The 18,627-nt window shown below is 43.4% G+C and overlaps 1 protein-coding gene across 2 annotated transcripts in view; it reads left to right on the forward strand.

Moving 5' to 3' along the window:
- Window positions 1-18,627, forward strand: part of LOC144797680 (fatty acyl-CoA hydrolase precursor, medium chain-like) — a 258,416-nt gene that overhangs the window by 236,009 nt on the left and 3,780 nt on the right. For both annotated transcript variants that reach the window (XM_078668403.1, XM_078668404.1), the window contains one exon: window positions 15,140-15,289. In XM_078668403.1, coding sequence (XP_078524529.1) covers window positions 15,140-15,289 — 150 coding nt within the window. The remainder of the gene's footprint in view (window positions 1-15,139; window positions 15,290-18,627) is intronic.

Here is an 18,627-nt window from a genome sequence, read left to right on the forward strand (position 1 = left end):
TGCAGTTGGCGCATTGACCCACAGTGCTGCCTTTGCCACGTGCCTATTGTTTGTGTTATTTAAGAAGGGATGTACAGATCCCTGTGCATTACAGCTGCATCATGCCATAGGGCGGGTCATGGTTGCCCTGGGGTGATCCGAGTCAGCGAAGTGAGTTGGTGGAAAATGCAGTTTTTAGGCATTTACGGCGAAGGGCAGCCTTCGTCCTAAAACCGCAGGCCTCGGCAAAGAAGTTAATCCACCGGGTTTTCAAGTGTTTTAGCAGCTTTACGTTGATGTCACATGTGTAGCACCCGTACATATAGCCTTTAAGCCTGGCTTATGCAGAACACCCCCGTCCTTCAATGGTGCAGCTGATCAACACTGCAGAAAATCGTCACCATGCGCTCTGTAATTCCAGGGAGAGGGGGGGAGGGGGCGGCCGCGTGGCACTGCCCTGCCCATTTCTACAGCACACAACATAAAGTGAACTGACTCCTGACCCTTGAATTGCAGCTGTTTCACTTAAATGACCGGCGTTCTTTTTATCACTCAAGAGATAACGTTTGAGCTTGGACACGATTAACTGCAGGTCTGTGCTCCGGCAATGTTTCTTAAAAGGCATGTGCATTGATCTGTAGAAGATGAAATGCGGAGCTGCCAATGCAAACTGCAAGTTGTACACAGCTATTTCCTCTGCCTGTTCAACCCACACAGCTGTTCACAGTTACTAACCGATTGCGCTGGTTTGTCTCTTTTGTATGAGCTACATCAAGCTCTGGCGTTTGTTGAAAAGGGAGGGTGGCTTTTGTGTAGGTACATGTGAGAACTACAGAGGGTGAAATCCCATCATAAGGCCACATGGATGGCTCACTCCAGCCTGGTGTTCCTCATTTTATCCTGACATCATGCCAAACCAAACTAAAACAGAAGTGCGAGTCCCAGAATGCAAAACGCTGTAGGCTCAAAAATGGCATGGAGGATCCTAACTAGAAATATTTAGCATTAATTTTTAGGTCTCAAAAAAGATAAACATCCGGCGCTATTACCTACAACTTACCGCCACCTGTAGTCAAGAATTCACACAGGTCTGTGGACTGCTCTCTCTTCCAACTGCGGCTCTCACAGAGGGTTCCCTGTTTGAACAAGCAATAAGAATGCAATTAAGTTAAAGCCATTTGCTTTGCTATACAATACCATTAGCAAAGCAAATTACTTTAACTAAATCAAAGGCGAGACCTATTGTATTTTCAATGCTTGTTTGCTTTGGTGCTGTAGGCAAAGTCCAGTTGTTGCAATCACCGGTCTCCTCTTGATCCTTCCAGGATGCATGTTGTTCATATCTAAAGTTATGGCATCAGGGGGTCCCTTAAATCCTACATTTATGGAAGTTAGGGGTGTGGGCGATAGTGGCCAATGAGCAGCTCGTCCCTGAGGTCTTGTCTACCCCTGAGGTGGCCACATCCAGGGATGTAAGGTCACCTTTTCTGCTCAGAACCCTCTATTTTGCCACTTGTAAAGATGGCAGAAATCTAATTTTAGTGTACAGACCAGCCTGCTCACCCTTAAGATGTGAATAGCCTTCTGGGGGTGTACACCTCCTTAACTAACTAATTTCCCTGGTGCCAATATGCCTGGGCCAGGAGGAGGGCAGTTTCCTCCACTGGGAGTCAGCCCTGCTGCACATTAGATGCAATGCAGCCTTTGAAGATCACTGCTTAGATGTGCCTCTTCACTATCTTGCTTGTGAGGAGGAATGTCGCACCTCTTTCCTTCCGAAGCCTTTATTCCTGGCTCCTTTGAATGATCCAGCTGTCTGCTGGAGGTCAGAATCCTGACTTGACGGCAGCAGGCACAGGAAATGTAGGCTTGCCAGTCAGACCCCAGAGAAACTGGGGCAACCAGATGGGCAACCTCTTAGGTAGCCACTTGGGTGCATGCCACATTACCCAGGGCACAAGATTCATGTCCAGGATGAGGAGGCACGTTATTTGATACCATGCATGGCACATTTCAGTGGCACCAAAATGGAGCTGCCAACCTCGAGAATGTTCTGGCAGCAGCCAATTTTATCCTGTGGACCGCTGACAGTCATAGTGGTTTCCAATGGGGAATGCCACTATAAGGACATATACGTTTGTACTTTCACACATTTATTATACTGCACCCTGCCTCCTGAGGAGGCCATCCCTAGGGGTGTCTAATGTATATTAAATATAGTGTATTGAGCGAGCCACAGATGGTGAGGGCACAGTCGAGTTTGAGCAGTTTGCACTACTCCTGCAGTCTGCAATGGCAGGCCTGCTGGTAGTATTTTACTTGGGCCAGTCAGGATGTCAAAATAACATGCTGCAGCCCTGGGGAACCTGTTACCACCTAATCCCTGGGTACCCTTGGTACCTTATACTAGGGACTTATATGGGGGTAAATTTTGCAACTTTGGTTTGCCAAGATAAACATAACAATTTTGGGAGAAAGCACAGGCACTGGGGTATGGGCAGCAGACTTCAGTGCAGACGCAGAGTCAGACTCAGAGTCATAACTATCAGTATTTGGAGCAAAAAGGGGGGGTGCCATACAAAATGGGCACTTTCCTACAACTTTCAAGTGTTATGCCTCTCATGTTAGACAAATTCCTCACTGTTGGGAATCAATTGTCAAGTCAGAGGGGCTAAGACTCACAAGAAGCAAAGCCTTGAGAGAATTGCGATCGCCCTTTTCTCCCTCAACAATGGTAAAAATTGAACAGTAATGTGCTGTGTACCTGCATGTATGGATTATGCTGTGGTATATTTGTACATTCTTTAACAAAATGTATTCAACAAAAATCAATATGCAAGGGGTTACACTTGTGCAGAATTGCATGAGTATTAGGACTATATTTTCCCTGTGTGACCTCATTGTTTCAAGCAACTTGTGAGGCAGAAAAACATGTTTTCTCAATTCAATTGTGCTCTACTGTGGCAATAAACTAAAATTTGACCTTTGCACTGTAGTGATAAAAGTGTGCCTGTCCCTTTATCCATACTGTTGCTTCAAATAATGAGTTATTGGAGCCACTTATATTTTCCCTGCTACTGCAAAAATAGTATATGTACAGATCTACAAAGTTCAAGATGATATTTATTACCACTATTAAATATGGGGAAAGGGCCGTGACTCTTGAGACTTTGCTTAGTAGCAAATATTTTATTCAAATTAGAACGTAAAGCATGTTGTTACTTTTAAAAGTAACAAACAACTAGACTGTTGTATAAATTGTTGCATCGAAGATGGGGAAAATGTGTGGTCCCATTGAAAAAACAGTACTTAGAAGTAAAGTACATATCGGTGCAAGGAGTCAGATCTTTGCTTCATATGAAGGATCACACACAGGGCTTTAAGTGGGCTGGGTCCTGCCATTGCTCAGCACCGGTAGTTCTCAGAAGCAGGTGCTGAGACGTCCCCTTTCGGGCTCTCCATTTTTGGCCTCACCCTCAAGGTTCTTAATATAAAAGCGGACAGTGTCTGTCTGGAGGCCTGCTTGCTGCCTTCCGTTATCAAAAATTAAAATAGAGCACAGGCAGCACTCCAAAATATGTGTTGGTCTAGTGGGCATACACCTTAAGCAAACACCTTTATGACTTTCGTATCGGCCTGAAAAAGTGCAGTGCTGCTGTGGCACTTTACCAGGGACTGATAGGAGACATATACAAATCACTACACAAGCAGGACTAAAAACAGGGGGAAAGAAAAACAGGTCCCATATCTTTGGGTCATATCTAACTAAGGGGGTAATAAAGTAGATGCCCTACATGTTTTTAGGTTTTGCCTAGCAATGCGTACGAAGTACGCATGCGCTAGCAAAACCTCTTGAGTTCTATGTCGGGTGATGACCCGCCTCTGTCTCTCATTGGCTAGCTCCATAAATGGAGGCTAGCCATTGGGAGACAGAGGCTGTCAATCGCTCTTTCTCCAGAAAACGCGATTCGGGGGCGTTTCGCGGTGTTTTTTTAAGCCCCGCCCCTTTGTCCCGGGCCGCGCTGTGATTGGCTGCCGGCCCGGGACCTGACTTGTTTCCTTTTTGTCTCCCAGTTTTACATCCTTCCTTGTTCCCACCTCTTATCTATATATTTTTATTCCCTCCATTTTAATTTTGTTTCCTTCGTGCCTACACTTCACTTTCATTCTTGTTACTTTCCCATTCTCGTCCTTTCCTTTGCCCGCTCCAGACGGACGCCGACGCCTAGAAGGGCTGCAGACCTTTGCATGCCGTGAGAAAAATACTTCAAGCTACGTCACAAGACAAATGGCCTCTTTCTGTGTCACTGCTCAAGGACGGCCTCATTTGAGTCACGAGGCCTGCCATTCACGTTTGTACGGATCTTTCCATCCCACGCAGCAGTACTATGTCGATAGGAATCCTTCATGGGGGTGGTGTGTGTGAGGGGGGAGGGCGGGGGCTGGAAGCGCTGCTTGCTAGAGGTTTCAACCTCAGCCGCTGACCTTGAGCGGTGTCTTTTCTTCCTGGGCCTCGGCTACACGGGACCAGTAACATGCAGAGACCCTGTGGCTGCCCCGGAGCAAGCACGGGAGCCCTTTACATGGACTGGGAAGGAGGGGACGATATATATATATATATACACAACCCTTATTACTTATAATGTGATTATTATTTACACATCTGTGTACATAGGCTGGCGTCATACCATCATATATGTGCTGGGGTCTGGCACAAGCGAGCTGCACTGCCTCGCAAAGCGTCAAGATATTATTTGCTTTAAACTTTTTTTGGCCGCGCTGGGATTGGCCGAGCCTCCGCCGTGTCATCGGGAGGAGGAGGAGTGGAGAGCAGGAAGCAGCCTGCGTCGGCCGCGCTGGGATTGGCCCAGTCGGCCGAGCCTCCGCCGCGTCATCACTAGAGCTGCTTCCTCTGCTCTGACGCGGACACGGGCAGTCAGGTAAGTTTTCTTATTTTTTAAAAATGTACTTTTTAACCCCCCGCGCGAGTCCCTTGCCCCCCCCCCGCACCCCCAAGTCCCGTCCCCCCCACCCCCAAGTCCCGTCCCGTCCCCCCCACCCCCAAGTCCCTTTACCAAAGCCGACAATTCTGACTCGATAATGAGACTGGACGCTGCACTCAGACCACATGGCTTCTTGTGTGAGTAGTGTCTTCTGCAGCCGTGGAGGAGCTGTACTGACCTGCCCATTATATGCTTAAAATGTAGTTTACTGCAAGGCTATGCATTACACTTTTCCTTTCAAACTAAATTAACGTCTCTCACTCTTAATAAAGCTAGCACTGTGCCTAGCGATGACGTGGCATAAAGAGTATTGATGCACATAGTCGCTGTGCGTCATTTAAATGATACCTGTATATGAATCTATAGCCTTCATCAACCCACATAATTACGCCGTTACTGCTCGCCTCTGGTATTCCTTTACAGAGATGTCTGAACAGGAAATCCAGCAAGACCACAGGCACAACAGGCAATAATGAATTCAAGGATTGCCTGGTTATTCCAGAATGCCTCAGGCCCTTGAGGACTGGTATGGAAAAGTTGGCACACAGAGAAAGACCTAAACTTCAGAGAATACTGACAAATTGACAACACATGCAGTATGTTCCCATGAGGTGCACAGTAAATGGAGCATTTTGTAGAAGCTGAGTGAATGGTAATGACCACTGATTAGCTGAGGTCAGCCTATTGGGTCAAAAAGGGTTGCATTAGGCAGACTTAGTGGCTGAACTTATGAAGGGCCGGGATGCTTTTCCCAGTGACCTGTGAAGAAACTGAAATAGATGTAGCCCTCTCAAATACCGACCCTCCAGCACATCTCCAACTTGTTCTTTTGTGAGTCCCTTGTCTCACCACTAGCCATGGCCCTGATCGCGCACTAGTCCCTATGTCCACAGCTTGTGTTTAGCGCTGCAGACAGCTAGGGAGAATAAAGAGTATCAAAGGCAGAAAATCAGCCTACAGAAAAATAGGTGTTTCACCGTGGCTGGTGTATGCGGTATAGTGCAGAATGCAATATCATATTCCGAAGGAGTATTAGCTTTGATGGTTCTATACAACAAATAACACACACCTTATAAAGAAAGCCATCTCCAGATGTTGCCCATGAAATTAGCACAATTGTTTCAAAATCCATCCACTTGGTGAACAAGTTTAGTATTTTGTTATGTTCCTAAATGTTTTCATTTCATTTTCTTCACCGTGAGAGAAAGGAGATAATGCATGATTAGAAAAATTTAGAGAGAATATGTTACTTTATTACAAAGAAATTCAAGCCGTGTGTGCTTTACTACATCCACAGAACAAAAATAATGCCCACAGGTTACCCATAGTCCAGGTTTTAACTTTTTGTTCTTCTGTAGCCGTCCAATTCCTTATGCTCAAAAAAGAAGTTTGGTTACATAAGACCACATTCCCTCTATGGCTTTATTATATTCTATTGTTAGAAGTGCATGGAATGTCTGCCTGAACAGTGCATATATTTTTCATGATTAGAATATTTTTTGTGGTCTTGGATTTGTTAAAGATGAAGTGATGGGGTGTTGAGGTGGTGGTTTCCCAATGCTTGCATGAGCCAGAAATTCACAAACACCTGCCCTCGTACTAAAAGCATGACCGTGGCGTTTAATCAAGAGGCTATGATTGTTATGTTTCATTATTGGCAAGTTGTTATATTTTTGTAGTGGTGATTTTCATTACAATCCTGGGGCTCGATTTGCAAAAAGCAGGAGCAAAATCAGATTTCAAAAAACCTAATGCTTTAGATATTTGTTTTGGTCAGCCCTGTTTGGTGCTAAAATGTGGAAATGATTAACATAAATAATGATACGTTCAAAACGTAGGAAACAAAAATAGGCCAGTGGGTTGGTACACACCATAACAGTCCATACATAAAACAGTATCTTGTGACCCTGTTTTCGTTCCTCTGTTGCCTGCTTGTGACCCTGTTTTCGTGCCTCTGTTGCCTGCTTGTTCTCTGTTGCCTGCTTCTGACCCTGTTTTCGTGCCTCTGTTGCCTGCTTGCGACCCTGTTTTCGTGCCTCTGTTGCCTGCTTGTGACTCTGTTGCCTGCTTGTGACCCTGTTCTCGTGCCTCTGTTGCCTGCTTGTGACCCTGTTTCGTGCCTCTGTTGCCTGCTTGTGACCCTGTTTACGTGCCTCTGTTGCCTGCAATGTGTGGGGGCTCGCAGTGTGTGTGGGGGGGGCTCGCAGTGTGTGGGGGGCTCTGTGTGGCTGTGTGTGTGGGGGGCCCTGTGTGGCTGTGTGTGTGGGGGGCTCTGTGTGGGTGTGTGTGTGGGGGGCTCTGTGTGTGTGTGTGTGTGGGGGGTGTGTGGGGGGGCTGTGTGTGTGTGGAGGGGGGCTCTGTGTGGGTGTTTGTGTGTGGCATTTGCGAGAGATTAAGCTATTGGCATTGTAAATGACAATGCCATTTATTTATGTTAAAAAAAACATAAATAAAAATAATGTCAAGAGCAATGCCAATAGCTCTAACTTTAACAAAGGCAAAACCATTGCATTGTAAATGCTTGTTTTCCTTTGGATTCAGACTAGAGAGTGTCCTACACGCTGACATGTCAACTTTATAGAATATCAACATGTGCTACTAACGTTGCACGGTGGGAGTGAAGGCCCAAAGATGACTCATGGAGCGAATGCCCAACGCGCATAACTGTGCATACAATGCTAAGTAAACATTTTTTCTACAGAAAGTATAACCTGTAATTGGGGCTAATTAGGTTGAAAAAAAGGACAGCAGGCACACACATGTCTATAAAGTAATGAGACACACTTCCACTCCCCTGGGGTATTTCAATATACAATGTAACCACACATTTTCTGCATAGATAAGTGAACATTCTTGCCACAGAGACATAATTGTGTCAATGTAGTGGAGAAGAAACTGAGGATTTTAGGCATACATAAATACAGTAACGTACCAATTACTAGCTATCTCCTGGTCTGTGTGTTTTTCCGATGCACCTTCTAAAAATGTAATAGAAAACATGGGATGCACATATCTGAAGAAGGTGAACGTGTGTTTGACTTACGGTGAACTAAGTACTACTCTCCTTGAGCATGTGAGGCCTCTCTAAGAAAAAAAATAATAATTTAGGAATAAACAATGATTTCCTCCCCGTTGTGTCACAAAAAAGGTTTTTTATATAACCTATATATGTATATACATTTTTTAGATTGTGACTACAGGGTGGTGTTCCCACTCTATCCCCGGGTTTAGACCATCTCTGATGAAACTCGGGTAAGGAATGTGACCTGAAACATTTCTACCACTGTTTGTCACAACTTGAGTTTGTCTTTTTGTATCACCTTTCATGTGGTGTCTGATATTAATTATTGGGGAGAGCACAAAGCGCATTTGGCAGGGGAATAATAGGACCATGACTTTGATTGGTGTGTTAATTATCTATGGGGGTGATCACAGTTGAGGAGGGAAGGTCAAATATAATAATGAGTTTTGTTTTATCCTTGTAGGTACTCTCATGACGCAAGGGCAAGTATTGACACTGACCTTTTCCCTACCACATAGTGACTACAATAGGAGGGAATTGCAAATAAAATGTTATAAGGGATCTGTATCCTGACGAAGGCCATCAACCCTGTTGGGCGGTAGTTAAGGGCTGAAACATGTTGTTAAAGCAGATAGGGTAATGGAGATGTTTTCTCTTCCATATACACTTTAATTCTTTTAACGCTGCCAAGTGGGGCCCATAATAACATTTAGAAGGGTAGCTACTTAGACAGTTTTAGTATTCCTTTCTACAACAAGGATCCCTCCACTTAGATGTTTCTTCTTTTATATATAAAATGTGGTGCTCCACCCTGTACGTTGACTTGCGCAAGGGTGTGCCAGCAGCCCTCTGATGAAGCATGCCACTATTTAGTGGGTGAGGGCAGTTTTTATAACGTTTATAGTTTCCCATAAAGGTTCTTTCTCCACCTTTCTTCCTTTTCCTCTCTCTACTTTTGTACCCCCTTGGTTAGATATGACCCAAAGATTTGAAACCTGTTTATCTTTCCCCCTGTTTTTAGACATTCTCTTGTAATGATTTGTATAGATTTCAACGGAGAGTGAGGGAAAGCGGAATCTCTTGTCCCTTCTGTTTATGTGAATCATACTGATAGGAGACACTTTGCCTGAGCTACCAAGGGGGGCAAGCGGTACACTAACGAACCTGTTCAGACCTTGGACTTCTCATTTTTTTATTTTTCCAATTAATGGAGGTAAGGGAAGAGCTACTGGGGCAGGCAATATATGGAAATATAATGTACCAAGTAGCCTCCCACCACTGCAAATATTTGATATGACTGTTATGAGCTCTTCCCATTGGCATACTGCCTAATCTGTGGTACAGCTGTACTGTGGTGTGTAGTATCGCTGCCTAATGGATTCATAGTTCTCTATTCTTACGAGTATACTGAAACAGTCAGGTAGAAATAAAAAATGTGTACAAGGTGTCTGGCACATGACTTTTTATATCATGTATTACCTAGCACACAATTAAAACATGTTTGGCATGTTTAAACCTAAATTATTGAAAGGCTAAAATGTTTCAACATGTTTCACTGTCAGAGTCTTTGAGCAGATTCACCAGGACCAAAGGATCAGGTTTGGTTTATATTTCAGATCCGAATGCCTCTAAGATTATCCTGTAGCGGCTCGGGAAATAATGAAAGAGTTGTGCGGTGATGGTGGAGGGGGGCAGGATTCCAGGCCCCAGACAGCCTTGCAGCAGGAAGTTGCCAACATAATTTCCAGTGTGCGGAGGCACCTATAAACTCACATTGGACTCCCACAGCACGGGACGCGCACTGGACGTGCCCGGGCTCATGCCCAGGCCAAGAGCAAGCCTGTCTGTACCCATCTGCGGCCGGACAATGTTGGGCTGGGCTCACCCTCTGAGCCCTCTGCCATCGTGCTTCCATATTCTATTACGGACACCCTGGTGATTTAAATCAAGTCCGCAGGCCGGCTGCTCTTTGGACAGGCCAATGGATCAGCGATATTTTATTTGTTTGCACTCTCTAGTCTATATTTGTTTGTTCATTTTCTCTGAGGAATTTGAATTTCGCACCAGCATTGAAGTGAGTCAACCTTTACCATGGGTAGGAAAAAAGTGAGAGATAGGCGGTCTGTCTCCACCCCTCTAACAAAACCAATTGATCAGATGCTGGAACAAGCTGTTAGAGTTATTAGCAATGAATTTGCCCAGACAGAGCGGAGGCTCTCTTTAAAGCTTGGTGGTGACAATGGGGGGCCAACTGGTCTTTCACCTCGATCTCCTCTGGACATGTCCTCTGCCTTACCTTCAAACACCACAGTTTCTACCACCACGCAAGGATCCTTTATAAACTTCGAGGACATTCCCCCCGATACCCCCAATACCCCTACTTCCTCCAATGCTTCAAGTAATAAGGCCCCCCACCCTAAGATGGTAATGAAATCTAAACACAGCAAAGGTCGTAGTCAGGTAGCCCTGTTCCTCCCTTCTCCAATACACCACAGGAGCTTGAGACTTTTGAGCAATTGTATCCTGGTAAATTTTAGATTCCAAAGGCTGGTACATAATTTGCTATTAAACCCCAGGTGTAATATTTTGCCAAGCAGTTCCATTACCCTGGTCCCGCTTGGCTGTTTTTATAGACCCCCTTTCTTTCAGAGGCAGCACCGAGTAAATTTTGTTTAGACCTTGGACAGGTTGCTTCTACTCACTGTGGGTCTGAAAAATTGCCCTCAGTCAATTCTAATCTGCCAGGCATAGTCCGCATATCTCGCATTGACGTTACAGCCAGCTCTCTGGTTTTATTGCACACACCTAGTTGCCCTTGCTTCGTACTTACATCGAACAGGTATGATTGACTTTCTGGCAAAAAGGTCCTTGTAACACCAGCTGTTCCAACTATTACACCTATGATTGAAAAGATCCATGAAATATCTATTGTTTCCACTGTTACACAGCAACGGGCAAACACTCATCACACCCTGATAGCTCTTTACTTACCTGTGAGATAGCAGGCCTTAAGGGGAAGAGTAATAACTTGGACTGGCAGGCGTTTGTTTCAAAGTATGACATAACTGCACTGTAGAAAACCTGGCTTACTGTTGCACCACACTTCGAAGGCTAGCCATTTGTGTCAGTCGAAGTCTCTAGGTAGAGGTCTCACAGGTTAAATCTGAGTCACCATCTTTCCTAGCTCTAAAGATTTGTGTTCCCAAGTCAAATATCGCTTTTTATTTGATACATTTCAATTAAAATTACTTTACTAATGTCATTTGCACACACTATTTTAGCTTTTTCAATTTTTTTCCGATTTACATGTTAAAGCTGAAAGTAGTCACTTGCAATTTCATTGTTTTCTTTGTGGTGATTTTGATGCAAAACTAAATTGGGCCTCTTGTATCCAAGATGACCGTATAGATGGACATGTTACCACCCAGGATGCAAGGGGGACAGAGCTGCATAATTACCTTGTCGCCCATGGCTTGGTCGATTTACTCAATACACTAGGAGGAGCCAATAGTATATTTCCGTCTTTTAGAGGGGGGGAGGGCCCCACTAATAGATTATATGTTTGTGAGCTCTAACTTTATATCATGGTTCTCTAAAGGAGATATTTTACCTACAGAGTGGGGAGATCATAATGCCCTTTGTGCCTCCATTCTGTTCAAGAGACATTAATGTAATATTAACTTAGTTTCCATCACACAAATGTTCAACGGATTGCTTAAGATTGGTATGACGCCTGAAAAATACTATAGAATCATTATCAGTCCTACTTAAGTCACACTTCGGTGTATTCCTCAATTACCTCGCTGATATTGGACATGAGTTGATGGCCTTGCATTATAACAGGTAAATATGTAATATCAGGGAGGCTATGCTCAAGTCAATTCACACATCCAACGTAGAACCTAGGTGGTTGGTTGGAGCTTGTTAACGGCAAATCGAAATATGAGAATGGGCTTAAATGCACAGCCCAGGGTAAGGATTGAGATTCTTCAAGCAGTTTGTGAGTATAAAACCACGCTCTTACACAGGAAGATGGAACTGTATAAATGGGATTAGGAGCTGGTGTAAAATGCATTCCTGGGGGAGGACAGTAAATCCTTTTGGGAATTAGTAAAACAAATAAGATCAAGGAAATCCTCTACTAATCCTCTTTGGCTACCTAAAATGTTATGCGCGGAGTGGGTCACTCACTTTGTGTCTATCTACCCCATTCAGAATGATCTGAGTATGCTAACCTTTCTGCGCAATAGACTACAGAATTCCTCACCCCTCCTAGTATCCTTTCAGGAAGTGGAATCAGCCATTCAACACAGTAGGGGCGAGAAAGCGCCAGGCCCAGACGGGATACCAATGGATTTGTTTAAATGTATGCCAATATTCAAATTCATTTCACTTATCTATAGCACAATTGAAATCATTGGAAGAGTCATATATGATCTTTTAGATAAGCGGACAGTTGATAAGGACATTCTCTCCCCCTTTCATTTTGGTTTTCGTCCAAATTTAGGTGCCAACGAACAGTGTCTGAACCTGACCTTGACAATTTCCAAGTACACCAACGCTTGACGGTCTCCTATTTATCTCACCTTCATAGATCTGTCCACTGCCTTTGATTCAATGAACAGAACCACGTTATGGCTAATATTGCTGGATCATGGAATAGACCCTCCTCTGGTGAATTTTCTAACTCATTACACACAGATCTCTCAGCTAGAGCTCTCATCTGACTTCCCATTAAAGACTGGAGTGCAACAGGGGTACATACTGGCATCCCTACTCTTTATTCTTTATATAAATGAATTAAAAGTTCATTTAACTTCCTCCCAACTAGACATACCTAATATTGCAGGCACTCCTGTCCCTGTGTTACTCTACGTAGATGATGAGGTTCTGCTAGCCCTTACTCTGAACACACTGAGACAGCAGGTGGAGCGTTTTGCAACTTTTAATGCAAAATATTGGTTTAAAAGTCAATTACACCAAGTCGTATATGATGTCCCGCGGACCTGGCAAATTAAGGCTAAACAAAATCAGCATTAAAGGGCAAGCATCAACGAGTGTTAATAACTTTTATTACCTAGGCTTGACCTTTAGCTCTTCAGGTCTTGGAGTTCCCACCTTACTCATGCTAGTGTCAAACTTAGTAGAACTGCAGGGACAGTTTGTAAACCAGGACTTGGAGGGACCGTTTTACCAGTACTGAAGGTGTACAATTCGCATTGTATCAGTGCAGCTACTTATGGTTCAGGAGTGTGAGACTTTAACAAATGTTGCTCCTTATAGGCAGAGGAAAATCGTTTTCTCCGGCAGATGTTGAGTTTACCACCTACCACCTCTGGTCTGACCATTCATTCTGAGCTAAGTTAGGGCTTTATTTCTGATAAGGTACGTTTGGTGCACTTCTGTTATGGGTTAGCATCCGGACGTACCCTGCAGCAAAGTTATGTAGGCATATCATCTTCATTTGTCTCACCCTCGATAAGGCCTTCTCTATTCCTTGGCTTAGATATGTACGGGATACTTTTAGCAACCCTTTGTTTATCCTCTTGGATTGCTGAACCCAGCAGTATTTCCAAAAAGATAGATACAAGAATGAAAACTGAGTTAGCAAAACTCTCAGACTTGAACTATTGCAGATCCTTAGTCACAGGCGACCCTCCTATGTATTTATCTTTAGATCTCACACAATGGGAGCGATCACTTCTCTTTTGCATCAGAGCGTTGAAAATGTATTGGTCCCTGAGTTTTAAAAGCTTTTTAGATCTATTGGGAAGCACAGTATCTACCTGCCCCTGCAGCAATCAATCTGCGCACTCACTTTTGCACAAAATGTTGTTTTGCAATTTGCACAGTCTACCATTCACACACTTTTTGAAACCCTTGTTACGCAAGCTAGGATTTCAACGATGTTGAGTAGCCTTGCTCCACTTACAGTTTTTAAGTTCACCTGAAATTTGCTACAATGTCTCTGACTTTTTGAAAGCTATGATAGGTTAATTGCACTCTGGTCTTTACACATTTTTATACGTTTTATTGTATTTCCTCAATTGTACGCATGTTGTAGGTTTTTAGGAAGACTCCAATATACACTTTCATGGGAAGAGAGTGTTTTCTGTGTTATCTCCTTTCTCCCTCTGTTCATGAGCTCACGTTTAGGTAGCCATGACTTGATCTGAGCCTACCTTTTATAGGTGGAACTACACTGAGGCGCCTCTTCCAACTCTTGCGCTTGTAGGAGTACATAGTGGACCCTGTTTGAGGTTTTTGTTCTCCTTCTCTTTTCTTTTTTAGCTTTGGCTAATTGTACTATGAGTGTATTGACACACCACATTTTGAACATGAACTGCATCTTTGATCCCCTATAAATTTGGTTACTTGTTGAAATGTGGAGCTTCGAAGCACGTTAATGGTTGTAAGCTTTTAACTATTTTAACTATATGTAAAATTGTTTTAAACTCTTTAAGAGAACATGGATTTGTTTTGTATTGTATGTACTTTTATGGCCTATTTCAATCAGACTAAATAAAGATTTTGAATTGAATTGATTATCCTGTCAGGCTTCTGAAACGCCCAAGGCCTCCTTGTTACCAGGACTGGGTGCTTTGTACCACACATGTCACTATTAACCAGAATTCCATTTCCCTCTGGTATGTTGGCCTCTTGGTGGGAAAACTCTATGCAGTTTTTTTGTAGGAAGCATCAAGTACACCAATAAGCATCAACACACTAACCAAATTTCTTTGCAGTGCTACAGTTACCAGGTACAGTGCAACAGAAATATTAGTGATTCGAGTGTAGAAGGTTTCAGGAGAGATGAATTGGCTTGTTCGGTGAAAATAATTTGCTGCAGTGTTTTCTTTGTTGTATCCTAGAAATGTGTGCTAACTTTTCTGATTAACTACGGAGCCCTGGCCTACATGAATACTGGACCTTCTCAGTATAATCGTGGATCACTGGCTCTTCATAGACGCCTATCTGTTGGAACATCTTCCGTCTTCCTTGAGGTTCAATTCTTATTTACAATCAACTAAGATCCAATTCCCAGCCATAGGATGCATTCATGGGCAACACGATTGTTTCAAACCTATATACTGCTGGTTTTATGTTACTGTTTTTTTGTGTGTTTGTTTTCTAGATACTGGGGTTGCGGTCTACCTGTATGAGTTCCAGCATCGGCCCAGCCAATTCCGTGATTCCAGACCAGATTTTGTAAAAGCTGATCATGGGGATGAACTTGGATTCGTATTTGGAGTTCCCTTCTTGGATAATGATGTTGTTTTCTTAGGTAAAGCACTATTTAATTTTACCCCAAAAGCTGATTTCACATATCCCCCATACACTGACCAGGCATTGACGTAATTTAGGGGGTTATCAGGGGGTTCCAACTGCGACCCCTAGCTTTCCCCTTGCAGCCCATTGCACTGCCTTTGCGAGGCTGGCCTCAGTAGTGGCAAAGGCAATGCCAAGAACTTAACCCCTTCGCAGCGGGGGTAATTCCCCGCTGTGCTGGGGGCGCGCACAGTGCCCCGGTGCTCGTGACGAGCTCAGCTCGTCACGCAGCATGGTGGCCGCGTGCTCATGATGAGCTGAGCTCAAAATGGCAACACCCGTTTCTGTGGAACGCTCAGCACAACGGGGGAATTAGCCCTGCGTGTGAGCGTTGCGGCTGTTATGACGAGCTCAGCTCGTCATGAGCACACGGCCACCGTGCCTCATGACGAGCTGAGCTCATCATGAGCACCCATGTGGTTAAGGTATTCAGTGCCCTGATGAGTACGCAGCTCCCACTGCGACTTGGGACATTCGTCTTTTAATTCAGTTAAACAAAGAAATTCAGCAGTGCAATTCGCACTTTACTGAATAAAATCAAACATGCAATACGATTCAAACAACATGTTGCCCAGTTTCATTACTGTGAAAACATGTTAAATGATGTGTTTGAATTAAAAAACGTCACCTCTGTTTTTTGCATGGGTGGGATGATGCCTTCCAAGTGATAATATTAAAATGTAGTGAATGTGATAAGTAATAAGATAATATAGTTCACACTCAAAATGTGGTCTACATGAATGAATGCAGGTGGATAAAATCATTCTTAATTTTTTATGTGTTTTCGTGTTATTTACCAGTATATTGTACTCTTGGGGTATACACTAGAGGAAATGAAATGAAATGAAATTGGGTATTTGTAAAGCGCAAGGAGAATCACAAAGAGTATCCCGGCGCTAAACTCAAAAACTGAAACAGAAAGAGCCTCGCCCGACACCATAGTGTTATTGTTGGAACAACCAAGTTTTAAGCTGTTTCCTAAAAAACAGCAAGTCCTGTATCAGTCTAAGGTAAAGGGGCAATTTGTTCCACAGATGAGCAGCTTGAACCTGAAAAGACCGTCCTCCTATCCGAGATCTCGTGATCATGGGAATCACCATAAGGGATTGTCTAGAGGATCTTAAGACCCGTTGAGGCTGATAATGTTGGATCCTATTTCTCAGACAAACCGCACTCAAATCATGGAAGGCACAACAAGCTAGCACTAGGGCCTTAAACTGGATGCTCTTTCTCACCGGGAGCCTTCAGATGGGTTGACATGCGCGTTCTGGGGTTTACCATAAGAATAGCTCTGGCTGCAGCATTCTGGACAACCTGCAGCCGATTCAGCAAATACTCTGATAGCCCCAGATACGATACAAGATATTTACGTTGTCCAATCTTGATGTAATTAAGGCTTGTGCTACGATCTTACGGGATTCCACGAGAGAAGGGGAAGACATTTTTTTACCATTCTTATCAAGCCGAACCAAGTGCCAGCGACAGCTTGAATTTGGGACTTCATCGCTAGACTAGTGTCCAACTTGACTCCCAAGTTTTTAACTGTGTATATCATGATGCTTTGTAGTTTAATTAATGTGGGTTCCAGTGTTTCCAGTTTGAACAAATTCATGTGTTCATGCAGTAAAAAAGAGAACTTAGTAAAATTCCTATCATGTGAGCATCCTATTTAAAATTGGTGGTATATAAAATAGACATTGATCTGTGTTAGTAGCTGTTGTGTTATTATATAACTGTGTGCACTAGGAGCTGTTCACTTCAACAGTGCCAATCATTGTAATGTCATCGGGGTCATGTGACATCACTTCCTGCTAGAATTAAGTGTCATAATCATATGATATCACTACTCATGATGGCATTGGGGCAAAGGGTGCGTATGTGAATGTGATGTTACTTCTGTTACCCCTGGCATTTTGGTGAATTGACGTGCATGTGACTGGGGGAATTGCATGTGTGGTTCCCTTCATTTTATAAAACTGGGTCTTTTAGTTTTTAATACCGTATCAAATTTTGACAAACAACACATTCATTTAACTAGACTTGAGAACTGTAAATATTTTTGAAATACTGTCATTGTCCATAAAACATATCTTAGACACAGCTGAATAGATCTAATATTAAATTAAATCATTGCACATTGTCGGAGTTAATTTTTTTAATGTGTTGTTCTATTTTCGGATTTAAACATGTAAATTATACCATAAACTATTAAATGCCTATTTAATTTTGTCTCCATTTTCAATTGATCAATAAAGCTGACCAGATTGAAGGTCATTCATAATTTTGACCAAATTATGAAAAGGGACGGGCCCCATCATACTAAAACCAAGGGGAGCATTGTTTTCTAGGCCAGATTCTCGCACACCATGGGCCTATGTTTATTATGGAAGGGGTCACATATTTTAGCCTGGTACCTTCTACAGGAACCAATGCCCATTGAATGCCAAAGGGGAGTGCCATCTTTTGTATTTAGGACATGGATCCATAAGAATGCCATGGACACGTCCTGTATTATCAATGCCGGTACACTGAGGGAGGTGGTATACCTGTGAGGACCCTAGGAAGCGGCAGAGTGATAAGTTGCCCTCTGTGTTTGGCTTTTTGAAGGGAGGATTTAGCCCACTAAATGCACACAATGCGCCTCTCTGTGGGGGAGGGATATCTGCCCCCTCTCAAAACAATCATCTGCTAGCAAGTAAAAGAGCCACAGCTCTGTCTCGATGTCTGCTCTCCAGTGCAGGTTCGAATGTCGGCGGATTATCTCTTCGGTAATTGGTGAAACAGTCCAGGTGTCCCCTGGGTGACTCCAGTAAGTATTGAGTGCACCTGCAAACACAAGAACCATGTGCCTGTTTTGGTAATATGGCTCCTAATCTTACTTATTTTCTGCATTGTCACGGGCATTTGGAATGGCTCTCACATATCTCTGCTCTGCCTACACTTTTACAACATGGTTTTGCGTTTCCTTTTTCATCATCAACTTGAGGCAAAATGTTGGGCTGGTATTGACAATCCCGATTGACGTTGAATTGTAACCCAATGTGATGTTTTGCATTACTTAGCATCAAGGAGGTTATCCATTGGGTGGTGCATGGGCATTCTCGTGCATCCACCCATGGATTGTGATGCAAATCCATATCTGCAAAGACTTGTAGAAATAGATTTGTGTTAATATCTTGCGCCTCCCTGAATATTTTTAATTTCTCCAAATTTTTCCTCTTTGCATGTGTACTGCATTCTGCAGCACACATACAAAGAGGTAATTACCTTTCAGCATTGTTTTTCTGCAGGAAG

The sequence above is a fragment of the Lissotriton helveticus genome, chromosome 12 (genome assembly GCF_964261635.1).
Source record: "Lissotriton helveticus chromosome 12, aLisHel1.1, whole genome shotgun sequence".
NCBI classification, from domain to species: domain Eukaryota; kingdom Metazoa; phylum Chordata; class Amphibia; order Caudata; family Salamandridae; genus Lissotriton; species Lissotriton helveticus.